General features: G+C 41.9%; 1 protein-coding gene across 5 annotated transcripts in view; it reads left to right on the forward strand.

The window, feature by feature from the left end:
- Positions 1–21,910, forward strand: part of DLC1 (DLC1 Rho GTPase activating protein) — a 234,640-nt gene extending 212,730 nt beyond the window's left edge. For all 5 annotated transcript variants that reach the window (XM_069789391.1, XM_069789386.1, XM_069789402.1 and 2 more), the window contains 11 exons: positions 5,788–5,851; positions 8,725–10,151; positions 11,326–11,502; positions 13,416–13,575; positions 13,818–14,016; positions 16,356–16,569; positions 16,974–17,088; positions 17,938–18,159; positions 18,866–19,083; positions 19,261–19,434; positions 19,957–21,910. In XM_069789391.1, the coding sequence (XP_069645492.1) occupies positions 5,788–5,851; positions 8,725–10,151; positions 11,326–11,502; positions 13,416–13,575; positions 13,818–14,016; positions 16,356–16,569; positions 16,974–17,088; positions 17,938–18,159; positions 18,866–19,083; positions 19,261–19,434; positions 19,957–20,077 (3,091 nt within the window). In that variant the 3' untranslated portion in view covers positions 20,078–21,910. The remainder of the gene's footprint in view (positions 1–5,787; positions 5,852–8,724; positions 10,152–11,325; positions 11,503–13,415; positions 13,576–13,817; positions 14,017–16,355; positions 16,570–16,973; positions 17,089–17,937; positions 18,160–18,865; positions 19,084–19,260; positions 19,435–19,956) is intronic.
- Positions 21,911–22,454: the final 544 nt, after the last annotated feature.

The raw sequence follows: 22,454 nt of genomic DNA on the forward strand, positions 1-22,454 counted from the left end.
AAGTCATTGAACAGAAAGTACAGCAATGTGAATAAATGCTGGTTCCCAGAAGCGTGGTCTTCCCTTGCCAGGAAAACAAAATACAGTCAAGCCAGCATATTTTGGACCTAGGGCTTGCCTGCAAGAATACTTTTAAACTTGGGATTATTTATTTATATGGGGAAAAAAAGGTAGCAGATTGTTTCTGACTGGTGCTAGTGTGATCGATAAAAACAGTTAGCACTTTCTGAACATAGAGGACAGTAAAAAGATCTGTGTCCTAAGAATGGAGGCCTATATTGTAAGCCTTCTAATAAAGGTGAGCAAACCAAAATGGTATGGGTATATAGATATTTTGTGAAACTAGGAAGTCTTTAATAAGTCTGCTGATTGTAAAATAACCTCTTCACTTGCATCTTCAAATTGTTTGCTGTGTAATATGCATAAGAATCTACCAGTCTTATTGTAGCTTGAGACAAGATTTTAAAGGCTGAACTATATCATTCTGAAGCCTGTGGCTTAGATGTCCAAGTTATCTTTTATGAAGATAACTTTAAAACTGAAGCTAAAGTTCCTCTAGAAGTGTTCAGATCCCACCTCAAAATAAAACTGAAGGAAATCAGTTAATCATCTCAGATGCCTGAGTTTGTCCCTTTACCATTTGTGTTAGACAAAAGCAGTACATTGTCACAACATTTCCACCTTTAGAATTTTTTTTCACATCTCCTTGTTTAATTTTGTAAACCTCATTAAAAAACATGGAGAAGGCCCATCATTTGGAATGCTGCATTTCTGCCTGAAGCCTGGGTTTATTTTGACTCATGCCATGGTCAGTGTGTAAACAGTAAAGGGGTTTACTCAGTAAAAGACTTAGAGCTGTTTCACAGCCATAAGTCTATCACTATTTCTTGACTGAAAATCAGAATAGTTTTGGAGTTATTTGCATTTTCAGCACAGAGCTAAATGAACACTGTATGCAGTGGATGGTAACAAAATAGTAAGTCATCTGTGCTGAGAATCTGCTTTTCTGTATTAACAACCACTGTTCTGCCAGCAGTTCTAACTTGTTCTAATTACTGCATATGAAGAAATTGTATTAAAAAAGACTGTCAAAATCACAGTGACAGGGAGGTTTTTTTTAAGTTTGAAGCACTTTAAATGATAGTCAACATCTGAACAGTTTTGTAAATTATTGTTTAATAATCTTATTAATGTAAGCAGGAAAACTAATGTAACTTTAAAAACAGCTTATTAGTAAATGTTTTGCCAAATTCCTTTCTAAATGGAAAAGGTATCAATAGCCACCCCATTAAGGTTTTTCTGGAAAAATTTTAAGTGCAAAGTGGGTTGAGACTTGAATTACAGAGATAGCATATGGCACTTGGTAACAGTAGAAGATAGGTGGTTAAGAAATGTCATTTAGTGATGTTATCGTGAAATGTAGGGTTAAAAATCTAAAAACAATGACTCTAATTTGCTGGGATGTAGTGACTGTCCAAAGCGCTGCTGGCCTTGGTTTCATAAGACTTTATGTAGATTAATGACTGGGAATTTATCTCCAGAGGATAACTGGCTGCACTATGCGCTGATGAAACTAAGTACTGAAACATGCTTATCCTAAAGGTTGTTGCTAAGTACAAAATACATAGCAAGTCATGATGGAAATCCTATTTAATCTCCTTATGCATACCTAGAAAACTGCCACACTATATACACAAGAGATTTCTTAAATCTTTTGCCGTCAGGACTTCTTATCCAAGAAATTGATTGTAATGGATTCGCATGAGCAGCATTCACTGCTCATGTCATTTGGTTTGTAGAGAGCTGGCCTCCTTTGCAGGTTAGAATGTGCAGATGAACCCCGGGAGCCAGCGTAGAGGCTGTCCACTGCAGTGAGACAAGAAAGCCCTTGTATCATCAATTAGTAACAGGTATAATGGGGTTGAAATTTGCCCTATAAGAAGGAATTAAGAATTTAAATCCATCAAGAAAATATTTTGAACTTTAAAGCTAGATCATACAGTTACATCAGATTGAAAATTGTCATTTAAAATGCATAAATCTAATATTCTGCATTGCTACCACTTTTCTTGGGTGCATGGGGTGAGAATTTCTCCTGTTGAAAGATTTCTCCTGATGAGAGCAGAATGAATTACCCGGGGTTATAGCCAAAGTAGAACTGACTGGTATCTATAACAAAGACTTCACATTATAAGCCCATATTTTAATTTATAAATTAGCTGAAGTTAGCTGTTCACACTGCAATTTTTGATAGTGAATGTCTTGTTCAGGCTGGCTGTCTTTTAAGAAGTTCAGGCTAAACTAGTTTGGCCATTTCTGAGGAGAGGACTAGGAAAAACGCATCGTTTGCTCATTTCTGAGCGAAGCTCCAGTGCCTCATGTTTTGGGTGCCGCAGGTCCAGGCTTCCAGGACTGAGAGACAGGTTCTGTTGCATTGGTCACCCTCGGGAAGAAGGGTTTTGCAGAGCCAGGGTGAAGGAGGGTGAGAACCTGGGTAGGAGTACATGGCGGGTGAGGAAAAGTGATGTCTTGGAGTTAGAACGCTCCACAGGAGTAAGATACCATCTGGATGTGAAGACGTATAGAGAGAGGGCTGACTCAAAGGCATTTATCTAAATGATGGGAAAGAGTATTATCTTGTCATCCAGAAAGCAGCTGGGGTAAGAGGCATTGTAGAAATTGCAACTGACATAGCCAGACAGTGAAAGCGGCTGTAACTGCTGTCGGCAGCAGTCCTGCCCCGTCCCTCCATCTCCCATCTTGTCCTCGCGAAGGTGTCGCCAAGACAGGTTTGGGCAGAATAAGACGGAGCTAAAGAATGAGGGAGACCTGCTGACTGTCAGTAGGGAAATGATAAGTTGAATTTATACCTGGGAATGGAATTACCAAAGGAGAAGGTCCAGAGCCAGAAGAGAAAATTGCGTTTCATTAACAAGCATCGATTTGATGAGAAGATCTGTAGAAAATGAATGTGTGCTTATATGCTTAAAAAGTGTTGCAAAATGTACGTAAAGGTTAATGACAGTTGTATAGGTAACTCTCGTCCTGGCAAAGCCTAAACTTTGTAAGCTTAGTTTTGCAGACTCAATAATGTGTTTGGAAGGCAGTTGTGCATATTGTACTGTTTTCAGTGTCCTATAGCTCAAGGAACTGGGCACTGCTGAACTTCAGCAGAAGTTAAAGCAAGATGTGTGATACATATATATAATGAAAGTTGCAGACCTGAGGCAATTGCTGCAGAGCATTTAGGTTTTAAAAGGGAAACTGGTTTTGTGATGAAATCATGTCAAATGTGTAACAGAGCCTTTACTTGCCTCGCTGCTATTGTATTTAACCTCGCTCATTGGGGGTTACCTTATCTTGCCTTCATACTCATTTTTGTGAGGTGTGCACCGGGAGATCTTTTTTTCTTAAACACCCTCTGTGGAAACAGAGGTCTTTGCTCTACCCTTTTCCACCTATTTCAGGGTTTTAATTTGAGTAGGAGAAAAGTCTGGGGATGTAATCTTTGTGAAATCAGAGATCGTCTTTATTAGCGGTCAGACAGGCTGGAGCTAGATAAAGCCTGATACAGGGATTTGGTGATAACTTCTCTCTGCTTAAGTCAAAGGTTGCAACACTGTGAAATTTGTAAATTATTACACAATATAGAACTGAAGACAGCTTAATATTCCCTGATCTTGAGGTCCAGGAGTTTGAGAGGAGAATGTTCTTTATAACAGAGAGAGGGAGGCGGCTTTCTGCTGCTGTGTGGCCTCTCAAAAACCAAAATACCAGTTTTGTTGTGTAGCACATAGATGGGACGTTCACCCTTCGCCCACACCATAAATACAATCCCTCTGAAATTCACTGGACTTGTGCATGTACCCACCAGCTGCAGCTGACAGGACCGAACCTTCTGCCTTTTAAAGTCAGAGCAAAGATGAAAATAGAGAGATCTGGATAACTTTCCTAACCTGCCACTGCCCTACTATTTGACCCATGGCAATTCTTCCTGTTTCTCTTCTTTTCTGCTGTGTTGTGGCTGGGTCTAATTATAGATCAAACTGCCTTTTTTTTACTTCACGACTGCAGCAAAAGCACCAGTAGGAGCTTTTCCATTTTCTTTGATGGCCTCAGGATCAAGCCCTGTGTAAATACCATCTGCAACCAATCCTGTGCATAAAAGGCGAGGGGAAAGAGAGGAAACTAGTAATTCTTCCTGTGCACACATTTTCTAGATTCAAGTTACAAGTTTCATGAATCTGAAAAGACTCATCCGAAGCAACAGGACAAGGCAGCATTTCTTTTTTTTTTTTTTTTTTTTTTTCAGTTTTTCAAAGCTGCTGATACAGGCTGTTCTTTACACTTTGCTCAAACAAATTATGTGAAAATTACACAACTTCCTTCAGAATGAATTAGGCTTTTTAAAGCTCAGTTTTGCTTCTGTTGAATTTGGGCTGTGGTCCGGCTGAAGGAAGGGGGCGGCTCTGCTCCTCTGCCTCCCCCTGCGCACACTGCCCTTCACACAGCTCGGGGAACTGACTTGGGAGAAATTCAACCCAACAAAGTATTGAAAGATTAATTTTCAGCTCGTTTAGTTTCCTCATCCAACCCACAATACAGCCTCATGCGTGCAAGTATTAACACAAGGGACCAAACCATTGCTTCCATGAAGCTGCTGCTTCAGCTTTTCTGCCTTCTGCATCACACCCAGCCTGTTCCTGCCCTTTGCCTTGCCATAGCACCAGCATTTCTTTAACCACGCTTTACCAGTGTAGATTTTAGCTGAGCCAGGTCCCTGGAGCAGTTTCTGGGGAGGCAAGGGCTGGGAGAAGGGCAGGAGACCACAGCAGCCTGCACTTAGCCATACCTAAACTGCCATGGAGCTGTGTGTTTAACAGTGCCAAATTTTGCTCTAGTTTAAGCTGTTTGTGCTCAGCCCTGCACACTGAGCTTTTGGGGAAGACAAGGGAAGACAGGTAATTTTTTTTTTGGTTTAGGGATACCTACCAGATCATTAGCTCCCCAGGGAATAGAGGGATGCTTATATACATTCATACAGTACTTCAAGATATGCATCCAGCCTGCTATCACATTTCACAGGGAGGTTGGTTAACTGCTGGTGCTGCAGCATTTTATTTTTGTTTAAATTTTAGTCCTTCAGGACAACATTTTTATGTATAAAAGAAACTTTCAGTTTAGGAAGGAAAAATTAGGTCTGTATTTTTTTTGGTTTTTTTTTAACTGGTGAGTTGTCTTGTCCCAGGACTGTATTGAAAATAATCATTGTTCACAAACAAAACAGACACCTAATAAGTGGAAAATAAGTTTTCCTCTGGGAGGTTTTAGCTTATAAAGTACAATTTTAAAGCAGCATGCTTTTTTCACACAGGCATATGTACACAGTGTCAAATCAGAAGCCTTTTCCAGTATTTTCTCCTGTTATTTTCTCTCTGTTGAGATTGATTGTTTCAGGTTTGCTATTTAAACAAATGTAATTATTACAATTCATTGGATATAATGCACTCCTCAACTTAGTCTAGGTTTCCCTTCATTTCTTTTTACTTTGATTCAGGTAATTGTGACAAATAGTCATCCATCCTCCATCCCTCCCTCTGAAGTTAGAATACAGCCAAATGTAATGGGTTAATGGTTAAGTATAATTAGGGCTCTAATTGAAACTCTGCTTGTTGCTATTTGTATGCAAAGCAGTTTGGGGACAGCCTTTGCAAAAGCTTTTGAACTGGAGTAGCCTGTGTCAAAACACTGGAGTGTTCTCTTAATATGGTTTCCTTTGCTTTGCAGGCGCTTAAATACTTTAAACAAATGTGCAGTGATGAAGCTAGAAATTAGTCCCCACAGGAAAAGGGTAAGTTCCTTTAACATCTTCTGTTACAGCATTGTACTTTAATAAAACTGAAAAAAACCCCACCTAGCAGATTGCTTAGCTGCAGTCTAGGATAACACCTGAGTAGAACCTGGCAAGGACACGCAGTCAAAATTCTGCTTACGTTTCATTCTGTGTTCTCACTGAGGGAAAACTGCAGGGCTTGGCCACGAGTAAAGGTTATTCGTCTACCAAACTCTTCCCCGAGCTGCTGCTCCCAGTCTGAAATCAGGCACTGGGCTTCTCTGCCTGTCAGTGAGGTTGTCCATGTTGAAGCGTATTACCTACACTCAGGCAGGATTGTAAAGAGTAGGCTTGATGGAGGAGCCACGATGAGCTGACCTGAATGTTAGAACATCGTCTTTGGCATCATCTTCACAGTTTTGGTTCTTTGCCATCACGTTAGAATTGTATTATTTTATTGTGATGTAGACAGGATCAGCTAGACTGTGCTTAGCCTGCAGAGGAAAGAGCTAATCCTTTGTAGGATTGGGTACATTATTCCCTTGTTTTTTAATTACATAGCTCAAAATTAAAGCAATATATTTACAGAATACATCAGCTACCTTTTTAGAAAGTTTTCATGTTTCTGCAAGTTCAGCAGAAAGTTTGCAGCGGGTCTTAAAAGTGTTTCCTGAATTTTCAGGATCCCTGTGGAGCATGGTGAGAAATAAAAGAGCACCTACTGTAATTTCAGTAAGGTAGTACCGGCAGAAAGCTGAGTTGCTGGAGTTTGCTAGTAAGGTGCCACTCAATAGCTGTCTTAAAACTATGTGTGTGTCCTAGGAGGGATCAGCAGTTGATACTGTCCCCTGGGATATGACAACTGTAGATAAAGATGACTGAGCTGAGGCAGTACAATGCTGCCCTACCCTTAACAAGAATGCATACAAATGCTCTGAGGTTGTTTACCAGGAATTAATCCCCTCTTTCCCTATCTGTTTGTGGTATGTTGGAAACAGCATCCAAGCTCCAGAAGATAACACTCTGAGGCAGCATATGTAGGAACTCTTTAAAAGTAGGGGTAGACAGCTGGATTGCCATTTATGACCGCCAGAAGATTTCTCCTCCTTGTTCCTGAACCCTGTTAACACTGGAATGATCAGTATTGCTGTTAGAGGTCAGGCCAGACCCGACTTCAGGTCCAAACCCCAGATCTTCCAGAGTCTGGACATTACCTTTTGTTTCAGTCCTTCCTTATTTTCATTCACCACCCACCTTCTGGCAGATGGACTTAGATCCTATTCCCTTTTGTTGTTAACTTTATTAAAATCAATACTTAGCCTTTAAAGCTTTTTAACACCAGGGAAAAACTGTGCTGACAGAAACATATGTTTCCTTATGTTTGCATTGACCTCTTTGCAAATTAAGATCACTTTACTGCTCCTTTTTTTTTCCAGTCAAACCACATTCACCACCGAACCATTACTATTATCCATTGGCAGTTTCAAGTGACTCTTTTCCTCCTCAAAACGTTAAATAGGTCTTCATCTGAGTCATGGACAGAAGTAGTTTGTAGTAGTTGGGAAACAAAGAAAATGACGCTTGCTCTGCCTCATGTGTATTTGGTTATAAAAAATAAATATGGTGTTTCACTTATTTTCCTGAGCTGGTGAAATGTGCTATAAAAAAAAACCACACCAGAAAACTAGGAGAGGATCAGGAACTAAAGTATGCATAAATAAAATTTCTGAAATATGAATAATTTACTTGTTTTTCAGAGAATACATGTTTGTGTTCCTGGCACACAAATAGTTACAGTTTGGGTCATGCATGCGTGTTTGTTTTTAAATTAAAGCAATCTAAACAAATGAAGTGAAACTCGTGGAGCTGGGTGGCAATTCGTGTTTCCTGCTCTGAACACCAAAGGTTATTTTGTGGTTTCATGGTGTCATATTAAAATATCTTCATTGGTTTTATTCTTCCAACATGAAATTTTCCAGATATTTGGATGACCAAATATGTCAGTCCCGGGATCATTCCCTTTCAGTATTTAGATGAAAAGATTGTAGGCGTAAGTGATGTACGCGCACTTGTGCCCTCAGGCATTACTCATACATCAAATATCATCAGTGGAGATGTTATTTACAATTTACTTACGTGCTACACTGTCAGTGAGCTCTTGCTGCTCGCTATCTCTGAGTGTTAAAGTTTGCCTGAAGGGAGACTGAAGTAGAAACTTCACAGGACATTCTTAACATGTTAGCTGCTAGCCTGTGGGAGGACGAGTGGACCAGGTAAGAGCCTGGAGGCATCGCACTCTTGCCATGCAAGAGCTTCTTTTGCTATCTCATTAGTCACAGTGAGGAGACCCTTCAGACTTCCCGAATGGGTAAGGAATTAAGCTGCTACAATTCAGAACATATGAGAAACATCTCATAATTGCAAAGAGGAGTATAAACACGCAGCCACTATCAACAGAGTGTAACTTTGGAGAGAGTCCAGAGGGACCCCAGCCCCTGACTGACTCCAGTTTAAAATTTTATGCATGCCAGGAATTTCCATTGATCTGAGGGCTATCCACTGTGACCAATTAATTAAATGTCTGTGGATACTAGGGTTTTTAGAAAAGAGCAATTTAAAACAGATTGCATTGTTTGTTTCTTTTTATGGAGCATATCTCTTTTGTATTTAAAAACTGTTAAAATATATTGCCTGTCCCATGTTATCTTTTCCTCTGATGGGCTTTATGGCCTAATCTTCCTCTCCCTGAAGTAAAAGACTGTTTTCACTTTAAATTCAGTGAGAACAAGGTCATGCTTAAAGCAGTTTAGTGGGCATTGTATTTAAATGCAACCACCTTTGCCATTTGGGCAGTTTGCAAGCAGTACTTTCAGGGTTCTTCCTCTTTGCAGAGCGAAGATTCGGATGAAGATGAACCTTGTGCAATAAGTGGCAAATGGACTTTTCAGAGGGACAGCAAGAGGTGGTCAAGGCTTGAAGAGTTTGATGTGTTTCCTCCAAAACCGGACTTGAATACCCCCTCCCCGGAAGCTCCTCACCTTACTAACGCAGCAAGCCATGAGAGTGTGCTAACAGACCTCAGCGAACGCCAGGAGGTGGCTTCTATTCTGAGCATCAGCAGCACCAGCAGCCACCAACCAACCCTGCAGAGCGAAGCATCTACCACCAGGACAAACTCGGTTGTCAGCGTTTGTTCATCAAACAATTTCGTAGCAAACGATGACTCATTCAGCAGCCTGCCCTCGCCCAGGGAGCTGAATAGCTTCAGCTTCAACACCAAAGCCAATGAGAAGAACGCCAAGTCCAAAACAAAGAGCCTGCTCAAGAGAATGGAGAGCCTGAAAATCAAGAGCTCTCACCATGGCAAGAGCAAAGCTCCTTCAAAGCTTGGCCTTATTATTAGCGGGCCCATCCTGCAGGAGGGCATGGATGAAGATAAACTGAAACAACTTAACTGCGTGGAGATTTCTGCCCTCAACGGCAATCACATCAGCCTCCCCATGGTACGAAAGAGGAGCGTCTCCAATTCTACCCAGACCAGCAGCAGCAGTAGTCAGTCTGAGACGAGCAGTGCCGTCAGCACACCCAGTCCTGTCACGCGAACACGCAGCCTCAGCGCGTACAATAAAAGGGTGGGCATGTACCTGGAAGGCTTCGACCCCTTCAACCAGTCAACGTTCAGCGACGTGATGGAGCAGAACTTCAAGAACCGGGGAAGCTTTGCAGAAGACACCGTGTTTTTTATCCCTGAAGATCATAAGCCCGGCACTTTTCCCAAAGCACTCTCCAACGGCAACTTCTCCCCAACAGAAAGCAGCGCCTCTGTGAACTGGAGGACAGGGAGTTTCCACGGACATGGCCATCTCACCCTCCGGAGGGAAAACAGTGGCGACAGCTCCAAAGAGCTGGGCATGGGGAAAAGGCGCAACTCCTCCAGCTCAGTCAGCAGCCGCCTGAGTATTTACGACAACGTGCCAGGCTCAATCCTGTATTCCAGTACGAGCGACCTGGCCGACCTCGAAAATGAAGACATATTCCCAGAACTAGACGACATCCTATACCACGTCAAAGGGATGCAGAGGATAGTAAACCAGTGGTCAGAGAAGTTCTCGGACGAAGGGGACTCCGACTCGGCACTCGACTCCATCTCCCCGTGTCCTTCCTCTCCAAAGCAGATCCACCTCGACGTAGATAACGATCGAACAACACCGAGTGACCTTGACAGTACGGGGAATTCACTGAATGAAACGGAAGAGCCCGTGGGGATGCAGGACAGGAGGGACTCTGGGGTGGGCGCATCGCTGACACGGTCCAGCAGGTGAGGTTGTGAGCGCTGGGACTTGGGGTGGCCCCGGGGAGGTCCCGTCGAGCCCGAGTGGCTCTATAGTAGCTGCACCACACTCAGTTAAGGTGCAAAGAGGAGTTGTGGCCATTCAGGCACACGCGTGCTGTTCCCATTGCTTCCCAAAGCAATTATAGGCAAGGGAAGTATTTGCGCAAGACTTTTAGACAAGTGATTCCCGCACTTTGTAGCTGTGTGTTTGTATGTTCAGCCTGAGTGGTCACTGAAAAACAGCCCGCTCAGCAAGTCAGCGTTAGGAGCAACGTGAAGGCAGTTTTGGGGAATGATAATTCTTCAAACTGAAATGGTGTGTGGGAGGGAGAGGGACCTCAAGTAGGATTATTCACGTTTTTAAGTTGGCTAGGAGAGCCAGTATAAGTATGGTCTGGTTTGTGTCAGTGTGTAGTAAAAGTCTTGACTATTAGACTGTTTCAAAAAGTTGCACTTTTCAGTAGCAGGCTGCTTCTTAATAGCATGCTAGGGCATTAAATCTGCAGGGAAAATGAGGTTTGTTTACTTTCCCTTGATCGCTGTAGCACAGCGGAGGACTGGGGGAGTTCCAGTGGCCTCCCAGTTTCTGCTGGGAGTTTTACCATGGGATGGATGGATGACCATATTTTGTATTGGGAGCAGAGCAAGGAGCTGAATTCTTTCTAGCTTTGTTTCCAGTTTTCCTTTAAAACTGGTGCAAATCATTGAGGGCCTGCTTTCTGCTGTCATTTAGTCGCCTACAGCTGCTCATTTAAACTTAATGGGACTTCTAGAAGTGTGTAGTTCCCATCTGATGTGTATTAAAAATTTGGGCCGTTTTTTCTTCATGGAGTTTTTTGATGCCCACCGCCTTAATACTGCAAGGGCTTTTTCTCAAAAAGGGTGCTGGAGCCCTCGGAGGATATCTGGTAGGGCCAGACTGTGTAGTTAACACTGAGCTGTGGTCAGCTCAGAGTGCCCGTTCCCATCTGAAGCACGTGCAGGTGCTGCATTGCATCGGGTGAGGCGGAGACGCTGCCGGCTGATGCCTACGAAATCTCAGAAGACGGCGGCTGCCAAGGGCAGGGAGCTCAGCAGTACGTTTGCGGTAATTCCTGCACGTGTCTTGCAGAGACGTTTCAGTGACCGGTCCTTGCTCTGTCCCCCATCTTCTCCGCAGGCACAGGCTGAGGTGGCACAGCTTTCAGAGCTCCCACCGGCCCAGCCTCAGCTCGGCGTCACTGCAGATCAACTGCCAGTCCGTGGCGCAGATGAACCTGCTGCAGAAGTACTCTCTCCTCAAGCTGACTGCTCTCCTGGAGAAGTACACGCCTTCCAACAAGCATGGTTTCAGCTGGTAAGGGCACAGTGCCACGTGTAGACAGGCCGACTATATGAGCACGACAGTTGCGCTCGTCCTAAGCATCTTTTGGAGAGATGCAATGAATCCCTCCGTCCCTCTTTTTCCATATTTGCACTTCTTCCTCCAGCCTGTGCTGACAGTGATTTGTGGTTGCCTAAGATGGGGCTAAAATCACTAACCCTTTACGTAAGCATAATCTTATTAGGCTTGAGAAGTATGTTTATAGGGGGCATGTGAGGGAACAAGAGCAGTGAAGTACAGGCCAGCTTTCTGAGCAGGAAGATGTCCGCTGTCCACAGCAAAAGAAGGACTAGTCGTTTATTGAGGCAGTTAGCAAGGAGTGGCACAAACCTCAGTAGATCTTAATAGGCTTGCTTTTCTTCAGTTATTCTTAAATATTTGCATTAGTTTCTCTATATAAGCATGTAATTAAATAATGTAAATTTCCTTTAGTTCTAGTGTCTCGTTAGCCAAAATCTGTCTCCTCTCTTTAAAGCACTATAAATCCAATTAGCTTGCACAAAAGGTGGCAGAGGGGAAGAAAGATTGGGACAACCACAGAGTTTTTTGTAGGCAGCAATTTCTGCTGTGGCCAGGTGTTTGTAACCCAGTTGAATATTTTTTGTTGGAAGAATGAAATAGAAAGCTCTTTTATTATTGTATCTGCAGTACAGCCTGTGTAACCTTCAGGATGCAAAAGACGCAATAAAATTTTTCTTCTCCCTACCACAGGCCAGCCTCCTCCCTTCCCCAGGAGTCATAGAGAGTATTTAGCTTCAGCATCAAAGTACCTCCTGTTCAAAGGCTGTTATTATGTCAGCCTTTCTAAATACAGAAGTTGTTTGTTCTGAAAGACAGAAATAAGTATTGACCAGTTATCCCTGCATGCTTCAGATTCTCGGTGGAGATCGCAATGTGTTTTTTCACATTCCATTGGCATGTTTTTTGACAAAGCAAGTATTATTCATACATATATCAATAATATGTATGGCAATACAAATTGGTTCTGTTTTACTATGTAACAGATTAGTCAGCTGTAAATCTAATGCACTGTTTGTATAGCTGTACTGTATATTGAAATCTTAAATAGGTCTCCCTGTTTTCCAGTGCTGCTGTGTCCTATTAGTTGTTGCACTGGACATTAGCTTTTCTCCCTGTTTAGGAAAATGATCTCAATATTTTCACATTTTAATGGCTTTTTTTTTTCCCCCTTTATGAAACCAATACTCTTGGGGACCTGGGAGTAAATCATTCTTTTGTATTTAGTAACTTTTTCCTTGGAATCATAAGCAGATGGAAAGGCCTCTCATTGAAACTGGAGTGGGAGGTGGGGGTAACAACAGTCACTGGCTGACAAGGAGGGGGGTCCCTCAAAGGGGTTGTTTATAGAGCTGAAGTTTTTAGCTGACAAACTCAAATGTATTACATCAGTTCCCTGCTGTTATGCACACTGGTGGGTGGTGGACCCAGTTTGAGGACTTTGCAGAACAAGTAGTTGACATACAAAAGCTCATTGTTCAAATGCCCATCTTTCCCGAAACCTAAAGAAGCAGTGTTACAAGGGGTCACTGACCGCAGGATTTATTTTGACTCTTTTGCAATTCAGTCTGGCCCCTGCAGTTTCACCCTGTAGCTTTTGTCCTACTAATATTGATGGAGTAGCACCACATCAACACTTACAGGCAGCATACTGCCCCAAATGTCAAGCTTTTCTCTTAAAGAAACTCTGTTTTCTGTCCTCTCCCCCTTCCCAGCCCTAAGTGGATTAGCTGATTTATACTGTCACTGCTTTTCATATTACTAAAGTGTTTCACTTATTTTCACTGACTTTCTGAATTACTGGAAATACAGAAGATAATGGTCGACAGAGGTTTAATTTGATTTTGTCATTCCCTTTGCTTAAATAGGGCAGTACCAAAATTTATGAAAAGGATAAAGGTGCCGGATTATAAAGACCGAAATGTGTTTGGAGTACCGCTGCAAGTCAATGTCCAGCGCACAGGGCAGCCTCTTCCACAGAGCATTCAGCAAGCCATGCGGTACCTCCGCAACCACTGCCTGGATCAGGTGGGTTTTGCTGTAGTCTCATCCCACACGCATGCAGCACCCAAAGCCCAGCCTTCCATTAATTGTTATTGTTCCTGAATCAGACTGAAAAAAGTAGACTCAAAACAGGACAAAATAGATAATTAATGCAAGGAAAGCTTTCCATGAAATTAGAACCCATAAGTAAGAAGCTAAAGAGCATACTTACCTTTCAGATTTGCTGGACTCATTGTAAATGTATTTACCTTTCCATCTATATTTAGGTTGGACTGTTTAGGAAATCTGGAGTCAAATCAAGAATTCAGGCTTTGCGTCAGATGAATGAGAATTCAACAGACAGCGTCAACTATGAAGGCCAGTCTGCTTACGATGTAGCAGACATGTTAAAGCAATTCTTCCGTGATCTCCCTGAGCCTCTCATGACCAACAAACTCTCCGAGACCTTCTTACAGATATACCAATGTAAGTAGTGAGATTTCTATGGCAGATGGCAAATGGTCATTTGTGTAGCAAGGGTGGAACTTTCTAATACCACTTCTCTGGGCACTATGTGTGTTGCATATGTTGGTCTTTGCCTTTCTCCAGCAGCAGTTGTTTAATGATTTATAGTACAAGTTCTTTTCATTTCACCTTTCTCTGTAGTTTAGGAACACATATAAATCCTCCATCACTTGCTATAAAGTTTCCTCTCTTCTTTGAGCGTACTTCATATTATGGTTTGAAAATAAGCCACATCTGATGTGGCTAGGTAGAGGAGCTGTGCAAACACTACATGAAGAGAGTTTGGGGCTTTTGAGGGGATTGAAATGCACTAAATTACTGGGATTTTTTTGTAAGAGCAAGGCTGCCAAAAAATTTCTATTTTCTTGTAATTCATATTCTTCTATCCTTCACCACAATTTTTGAAAACAACCTTTAAGTTGAAAGCTTTTCTGTTACTGATGTGTAGCTACTTTACTGATATGTACCATAAACAGAAAGTGCTAAAAATAAACCACATAAAAAATGGAGTTTATCAATGCATGTGAAAAGAAATAGTTAATCTTTCTGAGATGGTAAGTTCAACTCCAGCAAGGGAGACATTCTTTTTTGTGCACTAGATAAATTGAGTTCTGTATAGATAGTAATTGTGTGCTGGATCTTTCCAAACAGCACCTTGTCTTTTAGAAGTTGTCTTCAACATTGTTTCATTGGGAATACTCTCACTTTATAAAATGGCCGAAGATGAATTAATATTTGGTGACCAGAACTGAGAGCCTTTTGAAATATTCATGGCAGTCCAGACTGATTGATTGATGTACTATGGGCACCTTGCTGATCCTGTGGTTTCTCTCCCTAACACCACCCCAGCTCTCTCCCCGTGTATTCTTCCCATGGCAGCACAGCTACAATGGAACTTACTGCAAAAACACCTTCTTTGAGCTCTTGCTGTATTTTATACCTTCCTTATGGTGGTTACAAAAAGGTTACAGGAACTTCCTTTAGAGCTCCATAGGTGGAGGTGATGGCTTAAAATAAAAACATACATACCGTTATTTCAGTGCACATGGGGTTTTTGTGTGTTTGGATTCCCAAGAAGGTTTATGGAGAAAATTAATCAGACTCTCCACTTCTGTGGATATTAAACAGCAGCTCTTTGTGGGTTTAGTGCCAGAAGAAGTTTGACAGAGCATTGCAGAAGTATCTGTTCCTTTCCTTTTGCAGGCGGTAGGTCTGAGGAATCCCCAGAGGTGGTCGGGAAGTATTATCTCTGTGTTAAGCAAAGAGCCTTAAAGCAGCTGTAATTTTTGCTTCCCTGCAAAGGACAATATTTCCCTTTGCTTTGGTGTCGTGCACCAGGCTGCGCACTGGAATTGTCCGCACGTGGCTTAAATGTGCTTTGAGCTGATTGAGGGGAGCGTGTGGAAAACAGTGGATTTTTATTTAAAATTGCTTTCTAAATTCACCTGCTAGCCTTACAGAGTTGCTGAAGCCCAAAGCAAATACCAGTTAAATATCTGGTTAGCACCACATGTATTATGAGACATGCAGTGAGGGCGGTGTGGTGCTAATGATGATATAAATGCTCCAGGACTCAGACTATGATGTTGTCTTCAGAGATGGCTTATTGGAAATCCCTTTATGAGAAGCAGATCTGGCCTGGGTTATTTCATTTTTTGTTCCCTTCAAGTTTGGAGGAGAGGGCCTTATATAAAGACACACGTCAAATTTTTCCAATGGCTGTTTGTTGTTAGTAACCAAGGAGCTGTTTAATGGTATGGGGCTTCACAGCATTGACTTTCTTTTTCCACTGCATGACTTTGAATGATCTGCTCAATAAAGCAACCCTCTGTGTTTGGTAAAGCACTTTCTGGATATTTTATGACATCATTGTTGAAAAGGTTTGCTAGCCAATTTATTTAATTAATTCACCTATTCTAAAATGCATTCATGTTTTGAATTTCTTTGAAAGCCAAAGAATTTCTAAATTGGCTGGACTGTGTTTGCTTGTTCAGTGCCTGACTCCAGGCTTCTGTCATTTTAGTGCATCTGCGGGAGCATGTAGCTGTTGAAATTAAATCTAAAATTAACTCTGGCCTAGGCACAACTTCTTCTTGCTTGCATTTCTTGTGAGGCAGGAAATAGCTGAGGGTAGTTAAACTAGTGGGTTAAAAAAAAATTCCTTCATGTTTCCTACGAATGGTATGCATCCTGAAGGAAATCACTTCAAATATTTGAAGCTGGAGTTTGCTTTGGGATGTATTCATGCTGTGTGTGTGGAAAATCAATGGGCTGATGAGAGAATTACTAATATTATGCAGATGTGCCAAAGGATCAGCGTCTCCAGGCTATCAAGGCTGCCATTATGCTTTTACCTGATGAGAACAGGGAGGTCCTCCAGATTCTTCTCTATTTCCTGAGTGATGTCACAGCTGCAGTGAAGGAAAACCAGATGACACCAACCAACCTGGCCGTCTGCTTAGCACCTTCCCTCTTCCACTTAAACACTCTCAAAAGAGAGAATTCTTCCCCAAGGTATGTCTCTGGGGAGCAGGGCTCATTGCTGCTGGTCCCGCACCGCAGCTAGCAGCAATGCGCAACAGGCACGGTCTAGCATTGACCCTACTAGTTGTGATCACCTCGGACATCTCAGAGGGCACTGGGTGTAGAATGGTTATGGGATCCTACCTTTTGTTAGAGATTTGTTAAGATATGAGCAAGTTCCTAAGAAGGAAGAAACGGCGGGGCTTCCAAAGAAAAAGTTTAGAGAGAGTAGCGAGAGAAGTCGGTAACACCATGCCAAGATTTGGTCCTGGGCAGCACTGCTCTAAATCACCAGCAGATTTGGGAACCCTACTGTTTTCTTACCAAGCACCTCTCTGGCTCTGCATTAAATAACTGGACTTGTGTGTGTGTGTGTGCTCTTTTCCCCTGTGAAGGGTGATGCAACGAAAACCAAGCCTGGGAAAACCTGACCAGAAAGACCTAAATGAAAATCTGGCTGCAACCCAAGGGCTAGCTCATATGATCGCTGAATGCAAGAAGCTCTTTCAGGTAAAACACCTATTTGCAAAACTGATGGGTGGAATATTGGCCAACGTGGCTAAGATCTGCCATATAATGGAAAGCTAGGAAAGTCTCTTTATTTTAATGAAGTTTAATACATGATAAATAGCTTTTTAAAAAACTTTGCATCCTGATCTGGGTGCATACATGAATTAGAAGTGGTGCTAGAAGAAAAGAGAGTTGTTTTGTTGGCACTGGCACTCAAAAGTCATGAGGCAGTTGTGGGGTTTGGGACATTTTTGTTACATCCAAGCTGCATTTGAAATATGTTTTCAAGCTTTTATTGTGCAGCCATGAGGGTCTGTGAACTTCAGCTGTAATTACAAAGCAAGAAGCTCTTTCCAGGAATTTCAGTGCTTGTTTTATACTTAAATTCCCAAGAGTTAGCAAGACTAGGCCACAAAAGCATCCTGGAACATGACACTGTCAAACCGTAGGTTGAACGATCTGTAGGAACTAAAGCATGCTCTCTCTAGGGCCCGGGATGGAGAACCAGACAAGCCTTGAGTCCTGGTTTTCCTCACTGTCATTGAATCTTTTCAGAGCCCTCAACTGAAGACATGCCTGTCTCTTTTCTTGCGGCTGACAACTGATCCCTCCTTCCTTCAGTCTGCAGGATTAACTGTGCTGTGGGAATGGATCAGACTTTGAGTTAAATCAAAGTCACAAACTTAATTTTGGCATTTCTTCACATTGAGTGCTCAACCTGATACATACACATCCCACCACTTACAAAACTAGTGTACCCATCTTTCTGTGGCTATCAAGCTGCTAGCCTAACTCTGTGATTTGGGGAGAGAGCTGCAAGAGGATGATTTCACCCTTGTCGTCCCTTAGATACCCGAAGAAATGAGCAGGGGCCGGAACTCATACACGGAGCAGGACCTGCGTCCCCTCAGCCTGGAGGAGCTCCGGGGTGGCAGCAGCACAGCCGAGCCCTCCGACTACCACTGCTACCTCCAGGACTGCGTGGATGACTTGCTCAAAGAGATGAAGGAGAAGTTTAAAGGCTGGGTCAGCTGCTCCACCTCAGAGCAAGCAGAGCTGGCCTACAAGAAGGTATGCGCTCTGTCATTCACGCCACAGCTCTGGCTTTTAGCTCATCTTCTCTCATATACGCAGGCTTTTGACATAGGATATTACAGAAGGTTCAGTGCACACCTTTACTTTGCAGATAGATTTAAGAAAAAAACCCTTGATCTTTTGACATAGTTGTACAATGTCTAGAAACAGCATGTCTTTCAGCAGTAGTCAGCTAACATGCACTGATTTGTGTTCTTCTGTTTATCCAGCCCAGGAATGTTTGCTGTGTTGCATTTACACACTTTTACTCACGTGTGCAAAGCTTTGACAGGTTGAGTGAAGCCTCCAAGCACTGTCACTATGCAGGCAATAGGAAAGAAGTTTCCCAGCTGCAATCTTGCACAGCTCAGAGCTAGCACAGGGAGCACTGTTTCAATGAGGCTTAAGATATTTGAAAATTAAACTTGGAAAACTAGGATATCTTTCTGTAGCATCACGATCTAATAGTGGCCCATACTGGAGAAGATAACTGTAACTTAAAAATAATTTGGAAGTCAGCGTGCAGATGCTTTTGGCTGTTTGTTAGGAAAAGAACCTTAGTCTGAGCTTATGACAAGCTTAGTACAAGATATGCATACATGTGTGTGTATTTTATTTGCTGTATGTAGCCAACACTAAAATAGAAAGGAAAAGAAAGTGTAAGGCAGAGTAAAACTGAGGACTCTGTACTGATTTTTCCCAGGTATGTGAAGGTCCCCCACTCCGGTTATGGAAAACTACCATTGAAATCCCAGCTATACCAGAGGACGTTTTAAATCGTTTACTTAAAGAGCAGCATCTTTGGGATGAAGATCTTATAGATTCAAAAGTAATCGAACCTTTGGATAGCCAGACAGATATATACCAGTATGTCCAGAACAGCATGGCACCTCACCCAGCCAGGGACTTCGTAGTCTTAAGGTAATACTTTTATATGTGATGATGTTTATATCCTACACATACGGCAACCTTGCCTACAATTTCTGTATAATATAAGTTATTTAGGTAAATATCTATTTGTGCATAATTTGAAGTCTTATTAGATATTTGAATTACTGTTTGTCAAAGATAAGACTTTTTTTTCTTCTCTTCTCTTAGAACATGGAGGACAAACTTCCCAAAAGGAGCTTGTGTGCTTCTTGCAACTTCAGTGGACCATGACCGTGCTCCAGTGGCAGGTGTTAGAGTCAATGTGCTCCTGTCTAGGTATCTGATTGAGCCCTGCGGGTCAGGAAAATCTAAACTTACCTACATGTGCAGAATTGATTTAAGGTATGAATTTCCACTTTGTCCTTTTGTGGTGGTAACTTTTCTTGTATAGTTTCTGCAAAATGTAGATGGTTCAACAGGCTTTAGTTTGGCCAGTAGTAGGTACTTCTGAAAGGCATAAGAATGGTCTCTGAGATGTCACGGAAAATTGGCTTCAGTGCACATCTAACAGCAGGTGTGGTTTGTTGCATTAGAAGCCTCCAGGATGTGCTCCACCACGGCTATTGGTATATAAACCCATGCCTTCCTCTGACAGATATATTTGGATGCAAGCACATGTTAATATTAAAATTAAGTTAGTAAAGAGGACCAAGTTCTCACAAAACTTCTCATAACTTTTCCTCACTGCAGCAAACATGGTTTTGAGCAAGTCTATACATTAGTAAGGCTGAGCTGAGCAATAAGCAGTAATAAGATTTCCTAGTCAGGCATTTAACCACCTAGATATGTATTTGGTTCTGTCTAAGAAAATGCATGCAAAGTTACTGGTACCTGCTTCATCATTACTTTCTCTCCACACATCAGGGGCCACATGCCAGACTGGTACACCAAGTCTTTTGGACACTTGTGTGCATCTGAAGTCGTTAAGATACGAGACTCTTTCAGTCATCAGAGTCTTGAGAGCAAGGAAGTAAAATCCAGGTGACTACTGAAGAGGAATAGCCATGCGCTCCACACCTCAGCAACGTAGACTTTACACAAAACTGAGGCTTGTCCGCTGCAGACTGGACTATTGCACCATCTGCAAGTCACGTCATGAAGGGATGACAGCATGAGAACTTGACTGTGAGCATTACTATAGGACTGTGGCCATACCATACACTTTAAAGCTGCTTCCTGTCTGTGTAAGGTCTATAGTGTAGGCCTTGACTGGAATACATAGGAGGACTGTGCAAAGAAAAAAAAAAAAGTATTGTACTATTAGATGGTTTGAATTGCTTCTGAGAAGCAAAATTCTTTAAATGCAAAATATATTATGAAATATGGTGAAGGCTCATCATTCCCATGTGAAATACTTAGCTTTATGTACATACCCATGTCATTTTATTTGTAGTGCGTTGAGGGACTGGTGTATCCACTGGAATAGTTGGTACTCTTCAATGTGTTCTCACTGAGATAAGCAGAGAAAGGTTTGCACAGAGATTAAAGTGTGAATGAGTGTGTTGATGGTTGAAAGGATAACAGAAGAAGTCGAACTTGACATGTGTCTGGTACACTGGTAGGCAACCAGAATGGATTTTAGTATGCTGGATACAGTTCAACCTAGAATAGGACTCCCCTGTGGACCAGGAGTAGCCATCCCTCCCATGTGCCAGTTCTGCGTTTTCCTCAGCCCTAACCTTGTTAAAAATCCTAAGCAGATGTTACAAGAGGCTTGCTCTGATTACTGTCCACTCCTTGTCCAGATGATCTTTTAGGAGTGATTAGCAGTTCTATAGCAATTTTAAGTAAATATACTTCCGAGCAACATAGCAGCTTAGAAATGAAATGTCTGTGCAACAGTAAAAAGAGCCAGTAATGTCAGTTGTTAATTTGCCAAAAAATGTTCGTTGCTTTTACTCCTACCTGCATTAACTATAAGTGTTTTAATGAGCTTTTATATATTTTACTGTATTCTAACGGCTCAAGAGGAAAAAGTCAACACTGGAGTTGCGGTGCCGGGAGGTGGCAGGACACCTGCAGGAGCAGGTGGGGTGACATGGGTAGGAAGAGTTGCATGAGCTCTCTCCCTTTCTCTCCCTCCTTTGCCCATTTTCCGAAAAGCTGCATGTTAACACGAACAGAACCTGGATGTGAGCAATTTGGAGGGTTATATTTGGGGGCAGAGAGGAGGGTGGGGTTTTGTGTTGGGTTTTAAACCCTTTGGGATATTCCCCCCTCCTTGAGAATCAACTTGTATGAACTGTAGGAAGTCGTGAGGTCCTCTGGAAAGGTGTCTTTCTGTAGGTTTTACTGTAAAGGTAAAGATTTGCTTTCGAGGTGCAGTATTAAGTGATAAATGTATTTTGTGGCGAGGGTATGAATGAGTTGCAAGACGGAATTTTGACTGAGACTTTGTTACCATTGTCAGTATTATTTTAAGCTTTTTGATGAAGATTTTTTTATTATGGCAAATAATGTAGTACTTCCAGTAACAGTGTTCCTCATGAGTAGGAAAACCTTGTATATTCTTCTACATCAAACACTTTTGAATTTGTAAAATTGTATGTTGTACATACCATTCTATTGTAAACATGTATACTTGCCCACAGTGTACTGTCAAACATAGATAAAGCATGATAAAGATTATTTAAAATATACCTGTATTTATACCTCAGATATTCTTTTTGGGTTTTTGTACCTCAAGTATGTTTTCTATTGTAAATGTGCTTTACATGACTATGATCTACGTGAGAGAAAGGAAAATGTTTAACTTGCTATAGATGTCTGTACAGAATATACTCAATAAGTGCACTATTAAATGTTTGAAATTGGAGAAGCATAATGGTTTTTATTTTATTCTGCATCCTTCCTTCCACTTTCATGCCCAGAGGAGGCAGCATTTTTCTTACCACTGGTTCTTTACATACTACTACCAACTGCCTAGCCACCCTTGCCCTCTCCCAGGCCAGTATTTTTAGCATTGTTAAAGGCAAGTACCAAAGCAATTTCAAAATTTTTGGAAGACAAGCCTTCATGATGGCAGACAGCTGGACAGAAATACTCCCCACTCGATAGCTTCATACATTTAAAAGTAAAAAGAAACTTCTGGTTTGCTGCTGACCTGTGGAAAGCCGCTCTTGAATTTAACCGGGAGCAAAGCAAACTCCTACTTGATAGGCAGCTGTATGCAATGCTGAAAAAAAATTCACTGCTTTCCTATTTTCTGTGGGGAAAATGAGGGCATGATGAGTTGTGGAGTCATAGGTTCGCTTTAAAAAATGCAAGTGTGAAAGTAATTGGAGAAAGTTAAAGCACAGGCAGCAGTGAAATGAAGGTGAAGAGAAGGCCAGGAGGATATACGAACAACTGACTAAGGTGAA

This window comes from Haliaeetus albicilla, chromosome 1, assembly GCF_947461875.1.
Source record: "Haliaeetus albicilla chromosome 1, bHalAlb1.1, whole genome shotgun sequence".
Classification (NCBI taxonomy): Eukaryota; Metazoa; Chordata; class Aves; order Accipitriformes; family Accipitridae; genus Haliaeetus; species Haliaeetus albicilla.